The sequence below is a fragment of the Pungitius pungitius genome, chromosome 7, assembly GCF_949316345.1.
Source record: "Pungitius pungitius chromosome 7, fPunPun2.1, whole genome shotgun sequence".
NCBI lineage: Eukaryota > Metazoa > Chordata > Actinopteri > Perciformes > Gasterosteidae > Pungitius > Pungitius pungitius.
The window spans coordinates 5,900,903-5,917,945 of NC_084906.1; the positions used below are offsets into that span (position 1 = coordinate 5,900,903).

General features: G+C 43.5%; 1 protein-coding gene across 2 annotated transcripts in view; it reads left to right on the forward strand.

Moving 5' to 3' along the window:
• Nucleotides 1-307: 307 nt before the first annotated feature.
• The window catches only part of exoc2 (exocyst complex component 2), a 34,292-nt gene continuing 17,556 nt past the window's right edge, over nucleotides 308-17,043 (forward strand). For both annotated transcript variants that reach the window (XM_037469587.2, XM_037469588.2), the window contains exons 1-6: nucleotides 308-384; nucleotides 8,046-8,209; nucleotides 10,093-10,269; nucleotides 11,334-11,460; nucleotides 13,163-13,276; nucleotides 14,291-14,415. In XM_037469587.2, the coding sequence (XP_037325484.1) occupies nucleotides 8,092-8,209; nucleotides 10,093-10,269; nucleotides 11,334-11,460; nucleotides 13,163-13,276; nucleotides 14,291-14,415 (661 nt within the window). In that variant the 5' untranslated portion in view covers nucleotides 308-384; nucleotides 8,046-8,091. The remainder of the gene's footprint in view (nucleotides 385-8,045; nucleotides 8,210-10,092; nucleotides 10,270-11,333; nucleotides 11,461-13,162; nucleotides 13,277-14,290; nucleotides 14,416-17,043) is intronic.

Sequence of the window (17,043 nt, forward strand, 5' to 3'; positions counted from 1 at the left end):
AATTCAACTTTTTAAAGTATCCCATACAACTGTTCATTATAAAAAAGTTAAATGTAAATGTAATTAGTTGCTTTCCACCACTGCTGAGCTTTTTACCACATACATTTAACACATTTTAGATAATGTGTTTTAAGGTATTTCTTATATATAATTTCAATGTTACATTTTTCTTTGATTGTTCATTGAAATCATTGAAATGTATTATGGTAGAGTACACGGAATATTTAGAAATGTAGTATATACTGTACATTCAATAATAGATTTCAAATAATAATTTCAAGTAATGTATCGGTTTTATTTTGAAGGCTGAGGAAGGCTGAGATCAGAGGCCGGAAGTACTCACCGGATACAGGAAACGGTCGCTGAAGCTCCACCGTAGAAACCGTGAGTTACCATTTTATCTAACCTATTTACCTCTTAAATGCTCTAGGTAGGGTCCAACCTAATTCTGGTACGATTCGTGACGATATATATGCGCGTTGTAATGATTACGACGAATTCATGTGACAGCCACTGCTAACGTTAAATCTTCCGAACAAACAAATAGCTTGCTAGCAAACACAGGTTAGCACAAGCTAACGTTGACTTAGATGTCAGATTCGTCAACAGAGGTGGTTTCCTTTCCTCTAAAATCCCCCATGTTTAGCGCGTAACACGGGGTGACTGTGACAGCAGACACAACCGGCAGATCCAGCTGCTCATCTGAAAGGCAGTGTGATAACCTGGGAAACGTCTTCCACTTTAAAGGCGACGTTGGGTGTGTGAAGAACATCTCCAGCTTTAAAGGCTGTTTGATAGATGTTAAATTCTTTTGCTAAAATTGGCAGGTTAGTTCCACATCAAGCGGTCAATATTTTAATATGTACTGTCAACTCATACCGTCAATGTAATGCAAAGAAATTTGTCTGTGAGGCTCACACCCCATAAAATGACTTTTGACCCAGCAGCAACTCAAACAATTTCTCTAAATACTCTGGACGATACACAGAGCTTTCCCTGCAGTATATCAAACCCAAATCAAAATAGAACAGTATGTTTTTTTTTTCTTCTTCTCCTCCTCCGTGCATCCATTCAGCCTCGGGTTCATCTCTCACATCAAGTGAAGCCAATGCAATAGTGTGATTTTTTATAACCCGAAACAGCGCACATCAGTTATCAAGGGCCGCAGCGGTGTGTGTAACAGAGAACCCTGCAGAGTTGCTCATTGCCAGGTGGCATGATTTCTATAAAGACTATGCAATCCATTCCAGTGTAAACAGAAGAATTAACTGGCCTTCAACACAGTAAATAATGATTGCCTATAGCGCTCTAAAAAAAACAAAGAAAATGTGCTGGAAATAGCACCTTTTTATACTTGGAACATGCATGAAAAACATTTCATGCACAGATGGTAATGAGCAAAGAAATGATCACACCAAAGACCTTACATGACTCGAGAAGGGAGTTTTCCATTGATTGGAAGACACTTTGATGAGATTAACATAAAAAAAACTGAGTGAGGTAAATGCATCATTACCTCATCGATTGTACATGACTTACAATCATCACAATCACATATCATAACATTTTACTAAGCAGTATTATTGCAGTATTGCCAAGCCGTTAGTATACGCACGTCATCGACTTTTGACCAAGTTATTTGTTTATCATTAGCATAATTAGTTCTTTCTCGGTTTTGCATATTTTAAATCAACCCAGGCCTTCGGGAGGATCTACACGAGATGGAGTTTCTGCTTTTATTTGGAAATATGGAATAGATCTGCAACTAGTTATTTTCATCATTTTCGATTTCTTAATTATTGATTGATAATGCATCAACTTTGATGTATTCAAGTTGCTGGTTTTATTTGATCAACAGTCTAAACTCCTAAAATGTTTCCCTGGTGTTTGCTCTTAAAAGAGTCTTAAGAAGAAAATAGCGGTTATGAGCTCAGCTTATTTATTTTTTTAAGAAAAGTCGGATCAAGTTTATGCTACTCTGAAATCTAGAAAGCCCTGTTTAAGGGGTTAAGAGCATAGTTACTTATTTAAACCCCAACTGTTGTGATAAAGACACTTCTCTAAGCTGAGCCTCATTCCGTGAAGTGTTTCCAAACAGAGAATAGTCTAAGCCTCTATAATCTCTACTCTTGTGTACCTTTGTCAAATATTGTTCTAGTATACTTTCTTTAAATGGGCGTTTTTAAGGGTGAGCCACTTGTGTTTGTTTAACTGATTGATTGTCCTGGGGAGGGGGAGAGAGAGAGTGAGAGTAATTGATCGACAGGCCGGTTGCAGGCAGGCGCCACGTCGCAGTAATAAGTTGTCATTGAGCTCCTCCGTCATTTGCCTCGACATTAATGCTAACGGGTCCTCATCAGCCCATACAGAACTCTGTCTATTTCCTTCTCCTCCCCTGAAGTCAGGCCGGGCTGGGGGATGGTGGGGGCCAACGCTACACCGATCCATTTCCTGCCCCCCCCCCTCCTCCTCTCAGGGCTCTAATTGAAAAATTGGGTGGCCCTGCTTGTTTGTTTTGGTGGAATGCGGTGGGTGGTGTTTTTTTGGAGGCTTTTCCTCAGTGCTCCATAGACCCCCAGGGTGAGTGGAGCCACGGGGGGTGAGGGGGGTCAGGCCGAGCCTTGTTTGGGGAGCGACACTTCTCTACCTACCTCTCACCCCCGGTCTGCTCTCCGCAGTCTGTCCCACCTGGTCGCCTCCTCCCTGCCCGACGGGCTTGCTGGGCCACTGCTTTTCACAGTCTGGTTTCTGTGACCCGGTGAGACCTGGACAGCAGCTCTCTGAGACGAGCCCCATAGCAAGAGAGTCCGCTTATTTAGAGGAGATCCTACCATGATTTGGTGGCTGTACAGAGGCACCGAATGAATCTGTTGTTGAAGTATTGATTTGCCATTGGTCTCTGACTTCTTATGTACTTGGTGCTTTTTGCTGTGTTGTTTAGTATGAAACTGAACGTTTTTAAATGATTATTTGATAAGGTTAGTAAAATCTTGTTAATTCCTGCCCTAATTAATTTTTTGATTTTAATTTCCAGATGTTTAACTTTGATTGGTTTCAACTTCTCAAATACATTGTTTAAAAAAATATATTTTAAACATATCTCAAATGTAATACCTTTCAGGTTTTTGAATGCCTAGTAATATTAGGCTATTTTGTATTTTTCCGTTTAATGTCAAAACATTTTCAGAAAATCAAGCAATTACTAAATGTAATTATCCAGACTTGAAAACCTTAACCGGCGTTCCATAATGGACGTTTGGCTGAACAAACAATCTATGACGAATTCACAACGTAACTATAGTGGACTATTTGCAGTAATTTAGACGATAAATGAATCGTGAGTACGATAATGAACCTCTTAATTATTTGCGCGTTGTTTGCAGAGCTTCTGGTAGTGTGTGACTGTGAAGATGGTTCTCACGCTGGTGTTTTTTTATGTAAGGCAGCAGTGATACGGCCTGGCTCAGGAAGGTTCACATCACTCCATCTCGCCATGTCACCGGGCAAAGCCGCCTGTCTCCAGTCTCCTAATCCTCTGAAAACATCTCCCTGCCTTTGCAGGCCTATACTTCATATTTCTGTTTGTTATTCGAGGATTTTCATGTGGGAAATTGGGGACTTTGCTTCGTCAGGCCTCGCTCTCAAACATCACTTGAGACCGACAAACAAACAAACAGACGGCACCAAAAATAACAAAGCTTGTGGGCAGACAACATGACGGTCGGACAGAGAGCCAGAGGCACACATCTGATCCCCCTCCCCCGCCTCCCCCTTTGTCACGAAAGAATCTGCCCGGCCGGGGCCGTCTGCGAGCGCAGGAGATGCTGACTCACCGCGGAAGAATGACGACTGCACGGCGGCCGCGGCTCTGTTGGCCAACACGACCTGCGCACTTCCGGTCGACGGGATCCGTCGGAATGGCACGCGATACGGTCACACCTCGGAGGGCTGGTGGGGCAAGCGAACACTGCGGGGGATTGTTCATCTCGTCGGCCGGTCCTCATGATTAGACCAGTCCGCTCGGGCTGGGGCCGATGTTTGGCCCCTTCTGTCCATTCAGAGGCGTCTGGAGGAGTTGGGGGGGGGGGCCTTTGATGAAATCTAGTGTTTGTGTAATGTTGGGGAGCACGGAGCGAAACGGTGTGAGTGTGTTGGTGTCCGGGGGGGGGGCTGATGATCCGTCTAAATGGGTCCCTTTGTGCCCCCTGAACCCATCACACACACTCCCCTTCTCACACACACACAAACCGAAGTGCCAATCACTGCCACATGTGAGTCACCTTTGAGCCCGGACCTGCATGTGATCTATGGGCATAAACGCCTTATTTAGGAGGCGGCCGTGCGGCAGTTAGATGGCTTCCCGTGTTCGTGGGGCTGCAGAGTTTGTCCTGTTTTTGAAGGTGCAGAAATAAGATTCTTCTTTTTTTTCCGACCAGATATTTCTCTCTGGTATACAATTACCTCATTCCCTTCTATTTAATAGCACAGAGTGGAGACACGGTGAGAAAAAGAGAGGTGAAAAACCCTTTCAAGTAGTTTTTATGATAAAAATTCAACTTAATTCAGTTCAGTTAATTGTCTGCTATTGATTAATAGACTTTCAATGGAATCTTACCTTGTTGATTTCATACGTATTGAAAATTAATTGTAAAATGTTTAGGTTTGTCAACGTTTTCACAGCAATCAACGTGATTCTATTTTACATATGATTTTAGTATTACATTTTGCTAATATTGGTTTTAAAACAAGGAAATCTATATTTGCTGTTGCATTTTTAACAGCAAAATACGCTGAACAATATTCATCGCAATTTACTTACTTATTTAAAAAATATTTTAAGCTGTATGTAAAATCTTGTTGCCTTGTTTCCTGTAGATGCTCTTCCATTCAGGCCAGTCAGTATTTACGTTGTCTTGGGAACAAACCCGTGCGACGGGTCAGGCGGTTTCCCAGTAAACAAAGAAGACTCGGTTTGATGCATCAGAACATGAAGCAGTCAAGAATAATAGTTTTGATTATAAAATGGTTTTCAAATAGTGTTTTGCGCTGATTGTCTCAATTTTAAAAGGTCTCAGGTGACAAAAATATTTAGACTTTTCCCTGAGCTTTAATAGAAAGTCTTGCCTGTGTGTCTGCATGCTGCAGCACAATGCTTAGGAAGGGATGTTGAAGGTCCCAAGACTTAGACTTCCACAGATTAGAGCCAACCTGGCTGTTTGCTACTCAGCCTCCAATGAAAACAAACCTGCCTCTTTAGCCCTATCACCCGATCCAGAGGCTCCAGAGGCTCGCAGCATCATGCTAGAGAAGACAAATTGAGTGAGAGAAAATGTGTTGTCATTGATTAAATGTAGCCTTCACACACAGTAGGTCTTAACTTAACACACGTTGGGAGAAGGTTGGCTTTATGGCTGTGGTGGATCTTCTAATGCCACCTAGAGGTTGACACGTTCGTTCCTTATGTTGAAAATGCCGTCGACCTCGCTGGTTTCCAGTTGAAGCTTCAGAAAAAACACGTTCTTTTGTTTTTCTCTCCGTGCTTCTTTGGCGAAAAACTCACTTAGTTTGTCCCCGGCCTGTATGAAGTTTACAAGGTATTTGTGGTGATGTGTGACATTCAACTTGTGCAAGAGTCCGCTTCATTTCTATGCGTTGTGTGTGCGTGGGTGTGTGCGTGCGCGTGCTGGCGTTAGAGAGAGGGGTCTGGGCAGTGTTCCCTTGTCCATGCACAGCCCCCAGAGTAAAGTAAACACCGCGGCTCTTTTCTCATCCCAGCCGTCAGCAGGCTCTCCCCAGGCCCACGCCAGAGACCACACACCCAGACCACACACACACACACACACACGCACACGCACTACTCATGCCTCTCCACAGATCCTTACACGTACTCGCAGATACACACAGACCACACAACACCAGCTAGGGCCCCTCGCACGCAACCTCGCTGATATGTCATTCTGCCCTGTGTGTGTATATGTGTGCGTGTGCACGTGTATTTCTCAGATGAGTGGGATGGGGTCAAAGGGGTAATCTAGAAACACTCGTTGAAGCCAAATCAGAATTGTACAAAGTAAAGATTCCAGCGTGCGCCAACTCCAGACCCGTGAGGTGATGAGGGGTGTAGCGAGGTCTTGTTCTGGGCCTGTTGACCTCTTATCTTCTTCATGTCGAACCCTTAGCCACTCCATTTCCTCTGACAAGCTTGTGCAGAAGCAACAACATGAGCTAAATCCCGTTGGAGCTTTCTCGTTAACTCTGGGATATCGAGACGATGGTGGGGGCTCGGGGGGTGGTGTCTGTGGCAGAGTTTTTTTCCCGGAACGGTTCCTACTCCAGGAGGTTTCTAGGTCAATGCGTGTGCGGCTGTCCCACTACAAGCTTCCAATGCTACTGTGTTGTGCCTAACTTTTCTCCACTTATTTTCCTACCATTTAAGAATACATTTTACTTATTGCCATCAGCCAAACATTATGTTTCAGCAGCTGACGTGATTTGTTGGCTTAGGGGTACGTCCGTGTTAACGAGGTTTTTATGACATGTCCTAAGTTGGGAAACAATTTGACTTAACTAATTTCTCAAAATAAATGAATGATCAATAATAATTAGGGGTTCACAAATTACAGACCCCAATAAAAGAAATTAGGCCACATGTATTCTATGTATTAAAAGACAGGTTTTAATAAAAATGTTTAAAAATACAATTGTACTCTTCAGTGTACGTTTGTGTACAGTGTACAGGTTTTTTGTAAAGTCAATGGCATTAAATTTAACATTACTGAGGTCACCGTTTACTGTTGTACTGGACTTTATTATTTTGAAAGGCTCTTTTGTCCTTGTCACATACATGACCATTCTGATTTTAGAAAACATATATATATATATATATATATATATATATATATATACACAGTTCAGTGCAATAACACCAGAGACTCGATGCCAAAAAGTTTGCATGTGGGAGTGCAGTCCAAAGTCAGCCGGCTTCTCCAATTGCAAAATAGTGCAATCTGCTGAAGAAGGGTCGCAAATCAGTTATTTTCATCATCCATTGAGGAATGACTTCATAGTTTAATTAATCATTTGGTCTACCAAGTGTCAGAAAATGGTGAAAGATGTCCGTTAGCTCAGAGTGACGTCCTCAAATGTCTTTTCCAACTTTACGGTAAAACTCCCCACACTACACTACTTCCCTTTGAACTTGGCGCCCCTATTGGCACTTGGACGTCCTCCCGCGCCTTGGCCATGCATCCACATCCAACAGAGAGTCAGCACCACGTTTCAGGTCCAGTCCGTGTGAACTCCTGCATTGTTTGTGGACAACGTGTTTTGGCTCCGGAGCGAGAGTGCAGAAGCGTCGTCTAAAGCGAGAGTCCGGATTGGTTCCCTCCCAGCCCCCCCCCCCCCCCCCCCTCCTCCCCATCCTCCCTTTTTGAGACCTGGCAGTAATTTATTAGCAAACATCTGTGCTGCTCTTATTTTTTTCTCTTGGAATCGCTCTCTTCTGTTCAGCCCCAACGTGAACTGATTTGCACGGGTGCGTCTTCGTTGGTACCATAATCTCCACTGCATTGTGTGGGCTTACGCGGAATGATTGGGGAGGCCAGGTTTATTTATCCTTCGCCGTGAGGTTTACATTCTTCCTTTCCTTCCAGCTCTCTGTCTGCTCCTTCATTCTTGGCTCCCTTCTCTATTTTTCCTATTATCTGAGAGATAACTGCTGCAGTGCACACTTTGTACAGAGACCTGTGGGCCGGACAATTGACTTTTTAAGATCTGGAGGGTATTTGTGTGCTGGAGGTGTCTTGTTTGTTTGACCAAGCTCAGTCCATTTTGCAGCAATGTTTAGCCTATTCTAGATATTAAAAGGCGTCCAGACTTCCAACTAATGGTTAAATTCACAATTTATTGTGAGTAATTGTTCATAATTGACTATATGCCGATGAGACAGTGTTTATTTGTGTGGAGTTTCTTTTGAGTTTTGCGTCACTCACCATATCCTACTTGTCCCCCACCCCCCCCCCACCCCCGCCCGTCTGCTGTTCCAGGTCCAGGTGCTGATCGACCCGGTGTTGCTGTCAGCCTCAGGCCGCCATGTCTCGTGCCCGTCAGCCCCCGCTGGTCACGGGCATCTCGCCCAAGGAGGGCGCGGCTTGGACCAAAGTCACCATCCGCGGAGAAAACCTGGGCACGGGCCCAGCCGACCTCGTCGGTAACTTCACTAATAAACAACACCACCAACCACACGCACAGCTCCGTCTTGGGGAAGTGCTGAAGCCTCCATGTTTGATTATTCTAAACTTGGTGCTATTCACTACTCATGGATACTTTTATATTTCTTCTTTACCGTGCTCCCCTTGAAATATTTCCTTTCATCTTTCTTAATAAAAAATGTATGCTAGAATGTAGATAAACACCTGAAAATAAATATGCAGTATTTAGATGTTTCTAAGTCATCAGGCAGATATTTAACATATCGACACATTATGTCGTTAACGTTTGTGTTTCATCTTAAATGTAAATTTTTTTGTGATTATTTTGTTAGAGAGGAACACTGATAGCTTTATTTTTGTCATATCATTGCTTCTATAGGTATGCAGAATATTTGTAACTTGAGTCGGATTAACTGATTTTATTAACTTATCCGTCAACAAACCACAGCGGCCCCTTTTTTAAACAGGCTGGTGTAACGTTTATTTTTGTTTATATGATACGTAAATGGTCAGGACGCCTGATTCTGTCTGTCCTCTGGAGGAAGAATTTTTTTCACTATTTAGGTTCAATTTTCATGACAATTTAACAAGCTGACTCAAAAGACCAGGGCTTAAGTTAAAAGGGTTTTGTAGATAAAATACATATTACAACTATTTAAATGTAGTAATTATCTGTTGTGGTATTTAAACTGACTGTATTCCTAAATGTATTGTATATTAAGTCCGCTTGTTCTTCAAAGTTACTTAAAAGTCTCATGACACAAAAACAGCAAAACAATTTTAATTTAGGATACATCATTTTTTAATACTTTGTGCGTATTAAAAATATTTATTTTGAGTCCTCAAATGGCCTCGCAAAAAATTAAAAGTTCCTTTAGTAGTACCAAACAAAAAAGTCCAATTGAATATTCAGATATTATATTGTTATATAATTCACTTGCTTTTTCTGTGGCAATTCTGCTAACTCTTCATGCAGCAACGTTTTTGTAAATATTTATGTACCCTATGCCTAGTTTGAATCTCTTGAGAGATTATCAGTTACCGAGTTGTTGGTGTGTCCTTTCTCTCTTTCTTTCTTTTCATGAGCCACACGGGTGGAGAACTACCTCCATCTTGTTCTCGTTATGTGTTTGAACGTCAACCGTTTTCTGTGCCGATATTTTCCCTGATGTTCGCCAGTGAGCCGAGGTGGTGAAAGGGAGGGGGGGCAGTCCGGAGGACTCGCACTCTGCGCCAAGCTCAGAAAGCCCCGCTCTGCCCAGCGATATTGGCCCGTTTCTGACCATGAGTGCCCCTGGGGGCCTGGAATTACACAATTAGTTATGCACAAATGTGCTTATGCATTAAAACCAAGGGGCCCGTAGAGCACAGAGGCAGGAAATGGCACTCCAATTGGCATATTATTCACAATGGCTCGGGCTTTTTGTTAATCAGCTTTCACAAGCTCTTATCACGTCAATCAAATTACACACACACATGAAGTTTTTAGTATCTTCTCGGCTGGAGCTGTCGGAGTAATCCTCCAGTCCGTTCTCTCGTGTCCCAAAGAGCTTTCAAGAGGGTTTAAAAAGAGGACGACAGATGTAAGGGCAGAGTGCACATTGTGCCAGTAATGGGCCACTTAGCGCTGAAGTGACACGCGTTAACTTAAGAGAGCTGAGTGAGAGGAAGGGAGGTCACGGCCACCCGCACCCGTCGTGACCCCAACTTGAATTTTGACCCCGCCGGTGACAGTTTGACTAAATGTGCTGATAGACGGCAAATCTGTGAGCGAGCTCCTCTTGTTCCAGATTGTCTGTGTGTGTGTGTGTTTGTGTGTGTGTCGGTGCTCCAAGCTGTTTATTTGTGCTGTCTCACCTATTTCACCTCTGGTCCCTCTCAGGTCTGTCGATCTGCGGCCATAACTGCCTGCTGACAGCCGAGTGGATGTCAGCCAGCAAGATAGTGTGCCGCGTGGGCCCTGCCAAAGACGACAAAGGGGAGATCATTGTCAATACGAAGTCCGGTGGTCTCGGCACCTCCACCGTCTCATTCAAACTGATCCGACCGGAGAGGATCGGTAAGACCCTCAAGACCAGACATCGGTTTTATTTTCTTTGCTCACCATGTCGCCACTGCAGCGACAGCTATAGACTATTTATATTGCCGATTTAAATCTAGTTCTTGGGTTTTATCTTCTAAGTTGATGTTCTGTTTAGTCTATAACAGGTCGGAAAAATAATGAAAGTGTATTTTAAAAGTTCCCAGCAGATACTCACATTCAAGGAGCTGTAATCAGCGTTTTGACTTGATAAACAATTAGGAAAAAAACTATTATTTAGCTGATGATAAAGGTTGTTATTATTATATGGTTTGTTCCAGTGGGCTTTACAATCTGTGGGACACCTTCTCTGCTTGCAACCCTGTTTCGAAAAAAAGGGTTTTCTTTTTCTTTCAAAAATAAGGCAGAGCACACTGGAAGAGCAACAACAGAGGAATCCTAAAGGGTACTCATGTTTTATGAAAGAACACATTGAATTAGACTAAACACAAGCTCATAAAGTGTATTGTTCAATCCCATAGCAACACATACATCACATTGACAAAACATGCTGAAAATGGATGAAACACAGATGAACCTACCTGGTCGTGGGATATGATTAGACTGAAATATGATTGTTGAAGTATTAACATCATTCCAATATTACTTTAAAAAGTGATTACACAAAGCATTAGACACAGTGACCTGTGTGGGCCCCAAACTTCAGTTTCTGTGTATGACTTCAAGCACTCGCAAATGTGTTTTTAATATTTGCTTGTTTTATTTATTTCAAGGTTCTCCACATTGCAATGAGAAGAGATGTCATCTTCGTTTACTTCTGTTTTGCTTGTGTGCATTCAGTTCTTAAAGTGCATTGAGGTTCCTTTGCGACTTTAGGCGACCTACAGTGCAAACACGTAACGGGTGACGCGTGCACAGAGAGGAGTCCACAGGATCTGCATTGCTTTAATCACAAAAGGGAGAAACAAAGTTAAAACATTGAATAGAAATATGGGGCTTTGCATAACTGTGTGCGTGTGTGTGTGTGTGCGCGTGCGCCTCCTGTGATGTGGTGTTCATGTCTCTCCCGTCCTGTCCTGCAGGTATCCTGGACCAGTCGGCTGTGTGGGTGGATGAGATGAACTACTACGACATGAGGACCGACCGCAACAAAGGCATCTCCCCCCTCTCTCTGCGACCCAGCAATCCACTGGGCATCGACATAGACAAGTACAGCCGGAGAGCACGCAAACGCACGCACACAAAGTCGGCACAATCACACCGCTGTAAACACACGCTCGAGTCATTGAGTCATGGTTTACATCCCTAAACAGAAACAAACTCTCCCCATATGCAGGCGTTTGAAATATTATGCCGACACAGCAATGGCTGAGCGTCCTCTAAACCGCCGCTCACAGGGAGTGGAAACAGAATAATTGTGTATAAAGCAGAGAGCACAGCGATTTGAAAGGGATTTGGAAAGAACTAGGGCAGCGACCCACACACGTGTTTTGTGTGCGGCCGGAGCAGGCGGCACAGTGCTGCCTCCCACGCGCCGGACAGGGAGTACAGCGGTTGTTTTGTGTGTGTGTGTGTGTGTGTGTGTATATATATATATATATATATATATATATTAGTTTGGTGTGTCAGGTTCTGGCATTTCTGGGTTAGCGTTTGTTTGGTTAAGAGGGGCCGGGGGCAAGTGACCGCTCGTGGCCAGAGAGGAGACCCCCATAAACAGCCTGTAGCGTTTCACCCGCCTCCCATGATCTGCTTTAAAAAGCCTATCTGATACGAGGAGAGTTATTGCATATTTACCAAAACATATTTAATCGGCTGGTGAATCAGCTGTAGGTGTCCCCACCGGCTGTCTGTAAAGTCCTTCTTGGCCTCGATATAATGTAAGCGGGCAGAAAGGAGAGATTGAAAAGTCACTACATTTATAAAAGGCTTGCATCATAAAAACTAGTTATAGCTCAGTATTCAATAAAAGCATCTTTGCAATTAAGTTTGGAATATTGCTGCACTCACTTCTATTGTGAATGATGTCTACCCTGCAGTTGACGACTAAAGGCTTTTTTAAAATCTAGAACAGTCCTTAAGTTTTAACAGCACAACTTACTTAAGTAAAACACAGCTGGAGGTCACCGGAAACATGGGAAAGCCTTAATGTTTTATGAGGTAAATATGACCAATCCAGGACTGAAGAACAATCTCTCTCATCTGGTCATTCGGTCCACATTCCACAGTCAGAGGAAAGAACCGGTCAGCTGTGATTGTTCAGCAGACTGAACAGGACTGTAACCATCCTCTTTTCAGGTCCGGTCACTTCATTAGACAAATGAGTGTGTAAATAAAGAACGGTATAAATGTCATGCTTGGAATTTCTCTGTTTGCAGTCATGATATTCACATGTCACCAATTGTATGTTTTTATGTGTTTCACCGACCTCGGAACTTAATACTACTATATGTGACGTCTTTTCTACGTGTGTGTTTGTATGCGTGCGCATAGCAGCACAGTGGGTGGTGGAGGTGGGGGTGGTGGGGGGGGTTAGGTTTGTGTAGGCCACGGGTCATTAGCAGAGATCAAGCTTCCCTAATGAGTGCAGGGTCCTCCAGGGGCACCCAGGCACTTCCCACGCCGAACTGTCCCAGCCCGGGACTTTTTAGCTGCATACTGCCCCCTGCTGGACTGACTCGCCCCAACATCACATAGTTGATCCCACCATTTAAACAATTGTAGCGTATTACTTACTTATAATTTGCCATTACTATGTTTCTACATTTATCTTTCTCAGTTTTGTTTTTGAGTGTTTATACTGCACACTTTACTGTTCTTTCTGTACATTGTAGATGTTGTAATTCGGATGTAGATGTTGTTTGTCTTTGCCTTTTTGTCTGTGCTCATCTTTGTTTATCCGTCTTTTCAGAGGGAAGCTCCCACAGAAAGACATAGAGCTGACATTTCCTGGAATGAGTGGAGACTTCACCAGTGAGAACTTCTCTGCCACCTGGTACCTCATAGAAAACCACATGGGCTCCAGGTACGTCCTTTTAATGATCACCAACCCCACGCTGCCATCCCTCATTGCTCTTAAATAGACTTAGTCTGGCCAAAGCTCTCTGGAATGCAACGTCTGTTTTTAATGAAGTAACAAATCAAGATACACAAGAGGCAAAAAAACATAGCAAAGCCGCTGGGATTCACTTTCTTTGGGTCGGTCTTGCACGTCCTGGTCACTGTGCTAGACATTCCTTACGGTTCATTGCAGTAAAGCTGGCTAGCAGGTGAGATTGCCAAAGAGACATGACTTTGTATACCCTCACCAAGCTAAACGGAGGATTAGGGAACTGCAGTTAGGCTATTCATCATTAATAACTGCAACAACTTCGCACTTAATTAAACTCTCAGGGACCAGACTCTCCTGTGTAGATGCTTTTTGCTGTCTGGTACTCTTCTGTCATAGTAAACTGTTAACATTAGTTCTTGGTCTGTCGGTCATAATGGGGTAATGGAGAAAATCATTAGACAAATTGATTATGACAATAATCTTTAGTGCAGAGAATTTGTTATGCTTTTTTTTCTGACGTTAATTTTGAGGATGTAGTCTGGGCTTTGTCTCCACATTTGGCCTTTCGGAGAACAGGACAAGGCTGACCCAAAAGCCCTGAGCCGGGTTGAATGTCACATCAGGGCAGGGAAGAGTTATTTTGGACTCTCCTGGCTTCCTGCTTAGCCCTCCAGTCACCCAGACCCCAGGATCCAGCGTGACCAGGGGCCTCTGTTTGGTCCTCGCCGGGTGACTGTTTCTTCCTGCGGAGGAAACCTCACTCAGGACACACGCACATACTCACTTCAACCCAATGTTTGTGTGCGATTGTGTTCCTGAGATGCATGATTTGGGTTTTGATCTTTATGTTTTCCTGCCTGTGCTTTTCTTCATTCAACTTAAGAAACCTGCGCAATTTAAAGACAAATGTATGGACATTTCTTTAATAGACTAGATATATAACGTGGAAGGTCTCAGTATAACGGCATGATTGTTTTGTTTCCTCAGTTTTGAGCAGTTGAAGATGGCAGCCAATAACCTGAAGAAGCAGGCTACTAAGAAGAACGAGGGCAGTCTGGCCTACGTGAAAGGAGGCCTCAGTACGTTCTTTGAGGCCCAGGACGCACTGGCAGGTGAGAGGGATTAACACATTTTTGTATGCTATGGAATTGCAATTAATACACAAACGTCCATATCATCACTCTCCATCTGAGCCGAGAAAGGAGCTTTTGATTGTTTGGAAAGCGTGCAAGTGTGTGTGTCAGGATTTGGTTTCCCTCTTCGCACACGGTTTAGCAGGGGTTGATTAAAGGAGCTCGTTTGGCCGCTGTGTGAGAATCCTCCACTTCATATTACAGCTTCACCAGCCAACCACAACACGGCTAATTTAGCTTCATCAAAATGAGATCAGCTCTCGCCTGTCACACAAAGTCTCACTCCAGGCTCCCCACACACACACACACACACACACACACACACGCACACATTCACACACTCTTTTGGCTAAATGAACCTCCAGATGCCAAGACGATTTCAAGGTAGCAGAGACTGACTGACTGCTGTCGCTCTGCCAGGTACTCCGAATCAATTGTTCGCTTCATCATTCATAATTTTGTCTGTTTACTCTCTCCTCCCGCCATAGCCACTCAGTTACTTCCCCTTACTATTTATACGTACACTTCTCTGCCCCCATCATTATTATTATTGCTTTCCGTATGTTTGTGCCCTGGTTCGGAGAGAGTCAATGTTTTCATTGTTAGTGGCTGAATCTAAATAAACGGAGCAGCCCAACACAATGCAGGCCACAGTATTAGGACTGATAGTGCTGATAACAGACCCAATATGACCAATGGGAACAATGCGCGGTCATTCTCACGTTCAGACTGAGCGTGCCTACTGTGTGCCCGCTGCCCCAATGGGAAATGTACAATCTCTACAGACGGAGGAAGCCGTACACTGGGGATGGACTGAAGTGACCTGTGAACCGAGAGGGCATAATGGTGCTTCATGACCCGTGCGACAGGATGGGATTCACTGTATTGGCCTTATTAAAAATAGTTATGCGATTCCCTGCTTGCTTTGCAACCTATTTGTTTGGCTAATTTAACTTAAATGGACCCCTGTTCATTGCTGGGGGGGTTTTCACTTGTAATGATGCATAACATAAGAAAAGAGAAGCGGAAGCGGAAACTAAATCTAAATATAGATGGTATTTAGTAAGAAATATAATTTTTAAAACTATTCTATTCAAATGTACAGTGAATCAGAAAAAAAGGTGGTGGCTGTATAAAATGTACACACGTTTTGAAACAAGATAACCAACCTACACCCCAAACAATAATTAAGAGGTATCCTGTCTTGGAGGTTGAACTGAGCTCAGTGAACACTTTGAGAGCAGATCTATAACAAAAACTCTGACTCAGGAACAACAAAGCCACAAACTGCACAAAATACAACATTAACAAAACGGGTGCACTTCTGTAACATAATATAGTAACAAAATATGGAATATCAAATGAATGTAACCCCCTCCCCCGGGCCCTCCACTTCAATTATAACAGCAATAAAACATCCTTTCTCTGCCAGTCATTAAAAGAAGAAGTGGTAGCCAAGAACGGAGATATCAGGTTGAGATGTTCTGTATACGAGGTCCGGTCGGCCAAACCGACATACCGGCCGACACGCTGCTGGACGCCCGCCGCCTCCAGGCGGCTCTCCAGCCGAGTGAGCCACCCTCAATCCTTCCTTTGTCTCAGCGGCCTTTGGCAGGTCTCTGTTGTTCTACGTTGATCCAAAAGAACCTCACCTGAGATGAAGCTGTGAAAATTGAAGAGGAATTAGTATTGGGAGGAAAAAAGGATTTAACAGGGCGCCTGTGTGTTCTCCTTGTTCAGAACGTTGCTGCCGTGCCTTCAGCTCTCTCAATCACCATGGAGACATTTTAGTCTCCTCTTCTGTTTATTTTCACTTCAGCTCGCATGTGAGATTTTTATTGATGACTTTAATAGAAGTCTGCAGTTACTATTTGATGCGAGTGTACGGCTGCGGGCATGGTGGAAACAGGGAGGGGAGGAGACAAGTCTGGGTAAAGAAATGAGGCGAATAGAAAATATTTAGAGCAAATCGCACGACTCTAACTTCTATATCCGTGGGGTTTCCCCCCCTCCCCCACCAACTTGTCCCCACTAATTGCCTCTTAATTGCTCTCAAGTGCAGTTAATCATCTCCGACTGAAGTGGCAAAACCAAAGGCTGTGTGTCTTGTTTTTTCACTATGAACCTTTAAACACACAGTTTAGACTTTTGCATCTGCACTCCACAAATCGTGGTAATGACAGTGCTGTTTGCATTAGTTCATTCAATGTTGACTGTCGGCCAGCTTTTGGTGCTGTGGTTGTTTTCATTTGAGCTTCCAAAGGGCCGTTGAGCAGTGTATCGTCAGGCTGAAAAGCCTCAAAAGGGTTGCACAGTATAAGGAAGAAGCCTCTTCTAGTTCTGCACAGTTTTCAGCAGAAGTGTTTAACCAAATGGCAACATTATTGGCACATCCTTTTTTTTTTTTTTTTTTATTGAAACAAATTATCCGGTCAAAACCACCAGATGCATGTGAGGCCCGATACTTTACGTCGACCAGATAAAAATAGTCCAAATTGTCAAACCCATATCTCACCGTATACTATAGAGACACATTTACCAATGTTATGTTAAAATCACATGTTTCAACTTAGACAACTCTGATTGAAGTGTCACAAAAAAGACTGC